The sequence below is a fragment of the Coccinella septempunctata genome, chromosome 5, assembly GCF_907165205.1.
Source record: "Coccinella septempunctata chromosome 5, icCocSept1.1, whole genome shotgun sequence".
Lineage (NCBI taxonomy): Eukaryota > Metazoa > Arthropoda > Insecta > Coleoptera > Coccinellidae > Coccinella > Coccinella septempunctata.
The window spans coordinates 3955612-3958192 of record NC_058193.1 but is presented as its reverse complement, the minus strand read 5'-3'; the positions used below and the strand labels follow the sequence as shown (position 1 = coordinate 3958192).

At 38.3% G+C, this 2581-nt stretch overlaps 1 protein-coding gene across 1 annotated transcript; it reads right to left on the bottom strand.

Annotated features, from left to right (window-relative positions):
• Nucleotides 1-1215: 1215 nt before the first annotated feature.
• On the bottom strand, nt 1216-2205 carry LOC123313125 (craniofacial development protein 2-like). Its single transcript, XM_044897851.1, has one exon. It carries the CDS (start codon nt 2203-2205, stop codon nt 1216-1218), a length of 990 nt encoding a protein of 329 aa, XP_044753786.1.
• Nucleotides 2206-2581: the final 376 nt, after the last annotated feature.

Sequence of the window (2581 nt, the reverse complement as noted above, 5' to 3'; positions counted from 1 at the left end):
CAGATTTACCTCTAATCCCCACTTCCTATATTCCTCTATCAGCTTTCTCATCATATATTCCATGTCAGATTTATCTCTAGAAATGACCACCTGATCGTCGGCAAACTGTAAAGTGTACACAAAGTTATCATTTATGTTCATTCCCATATTTGCTACCTTACTCTTCCATTTCTGTAGTACCACTGAAACATATATTTTAAACAACGTTGGCGAAATACAGCATCCCTGTCTTAAACCCTTCGAAACATGAAATCTCTTCGTTAGATATCTACCGATCCTTATTTGAGAGCACGAATTGTTGTACAAGTTTTTCAACGCAGTAATCAATGTATGGCTTATATTCGATGTTTCCAATACCTCCCACAGTTTCTTCACAGGTACTGTATCATAGGCTTTTTTTAAGTCCACAAAGGTCATATGTACATCTCTGTTAGTAGCTAGCTTCTTTTCAATAATTTGTTTTAAGCAGAATATATTGTCAGTACAAGACCGACCTGCTCTGAATCCGCTTTGTTCTTCCTCCTCCTTTGGCGCGTATTCCTCTTCGATCATATCTCGAAGGATTCTTCCGTACAGCCTGCTCATAGTACTAGTAACAGAAATCCCTCTGTAATTCTCACACTTTTTTCTGTCTCCTTTCTTATAGATAGAATGAATGTGTGCCACCTTCCATTCCTCAGGTATTGGACTACCGTTCAGATAATAATTGAAGTTCTTCGTAATCATCCTATAAAGTTTTGGAGTACCATTCTTCACTAATTCTGCAGCTATTCCCTCCGGCCCACTTGCTTTACCGTTTTTTAAGGACCTTATTGCCTTTTCCAGCCTTTCCTGTGTGAGATTTATCTGTTCTCCCTCTATTTCTATGTTGGATCTTTCGTTGTCCATTGTAAACTCATGCCTATCCTCAGTCAACAATCTCTTATAGTAGTTTATCCATTCCTTTGATTTTATTGGATCCAACTTCACCTCACTTTTGACGGGTCTTCTTATGGCATTTATGAACTTCCAGGCTTCCGTACACTGTCGTCCTCCAATATATGTATCTATCTCTTTGCATTTTTTATCCCATGTTTTATTTTTCGCAGCGTTGACTTTGTTTCGGCATACTCTCTTTGCTTCCATATAGTTGTCTTTGTCTTCCGCCTTTCCCGAACCAATCCATCTCAAATAGAGTTTCTTCTTTTCGTTTACCGCCTCATTCACTTCTTCACTTCACCACACTTTCGTACTTTTCCTCCTTCCTTTTATACCTAGCGTTTCTCTAGCTGTTTCGTGTAAGCTACTAATTATGTTGTTATATGTATCTTCTATTGTCTCCAAGTTTTCATCTAGTTTTCTATCCAATCTTCTTTTAAAAAGATCCTGTGTACTTTCGTGTATGAAGCTTTCTACGTTGTATGTCTCCAATTTTACCTCTTCCATATTTTCATTGTGTTCTCGATCCTCAGTTTGTATTCGATGAGTATATGGTATGCAGATTTTTGCTCTAATAAGATGGTGGTCTGATCCACATGTTGCAGCTCTTTGTACTCTTACGTCAACTATTTTCAGTTCGGTATTCTGTTTAGTGATGACATAGTCAATAATTGACTTCAGGCCACGGGTAGGTTGGATCCACGTAAACTTGTGGATTTCTTTGTGTTTGTAGAAGCCGTTTTGAATTCTTAATTCGTTACTTTCGCACAAATTAACAAGTCTTCCGCCATTGTCGTTCACTGTATGCTCTCCCCATGGACCCACTACTTTATCGTTTCTCCTTGAACCAGTTCTACCATTGAAGTCGCCCATCAAAATGATTTCCCTATTCAATCCAACATTCTGCACGACCTCATTCAATCTCTCGAAAAAGTCATCTTTTATTGATGCATTTTCATCTTCCGATATTGCGTAAACCGCCAATATTGTAATCTTCCTCTGGTACAGAGTCATATTCACCTTCAGTATATTTTCAGATATCGCTTCCCAACCTGTTATTTTGCTCTTCAGGTTATTCTTAATCAGGATGGACACTCCCCTTTTTGCTCTTTCATGTTTAGGAACTCCACTAAACAAATGGACATATTCTCCGACTTTCTCCGATCCAGAACCTTTTTTCTTTGTCTCCGTTATAGTAATGATATCCAATTTCAGATCTTCAATCTCTTTAACAACTATCTCCAACTTTCCTCTAATTCCCTGTACGTTCCATGTGCCAAAACTCATAGTCCTTTTCCGAAGCTTTTTTCGTTGCCAGTTAGATCCATCAATTATTCCGAGGCTTGGTTTGGGTTTTTTAGCGGTTTATTTTTTTCACAGGGGATAGGTTGCTAGCCCATCGCCCCAACCCTCCTCTTTTATCCGGGCTTGGGACCGGCTACTTCGGACTTTGAGCTACTCAATCCACCCATTGTCCTCCGTAGGCAGAGTTACGAAGACTAAATACTTGAGTTATTACGATTATAAAATAACCTATGTTTGAGTTTTAAGACTTTAGTTTTTATTATATGGTATTTCTGTATTAATCGGCTACTATTCCATATATCAGTTAACAATACTATAATGAATATGTTCCTACAAGTAGGTATATCGTATGGTCTCG

Coding starts and splice junctions, on each gene's coding strand:
- LOC123313125 (XM_044897851.1), bottom strand. CDS start 2,205: ATGAGTTTTGGCACATGGAACGTACAGGGAATTAGAGGAAAGTTGGAG.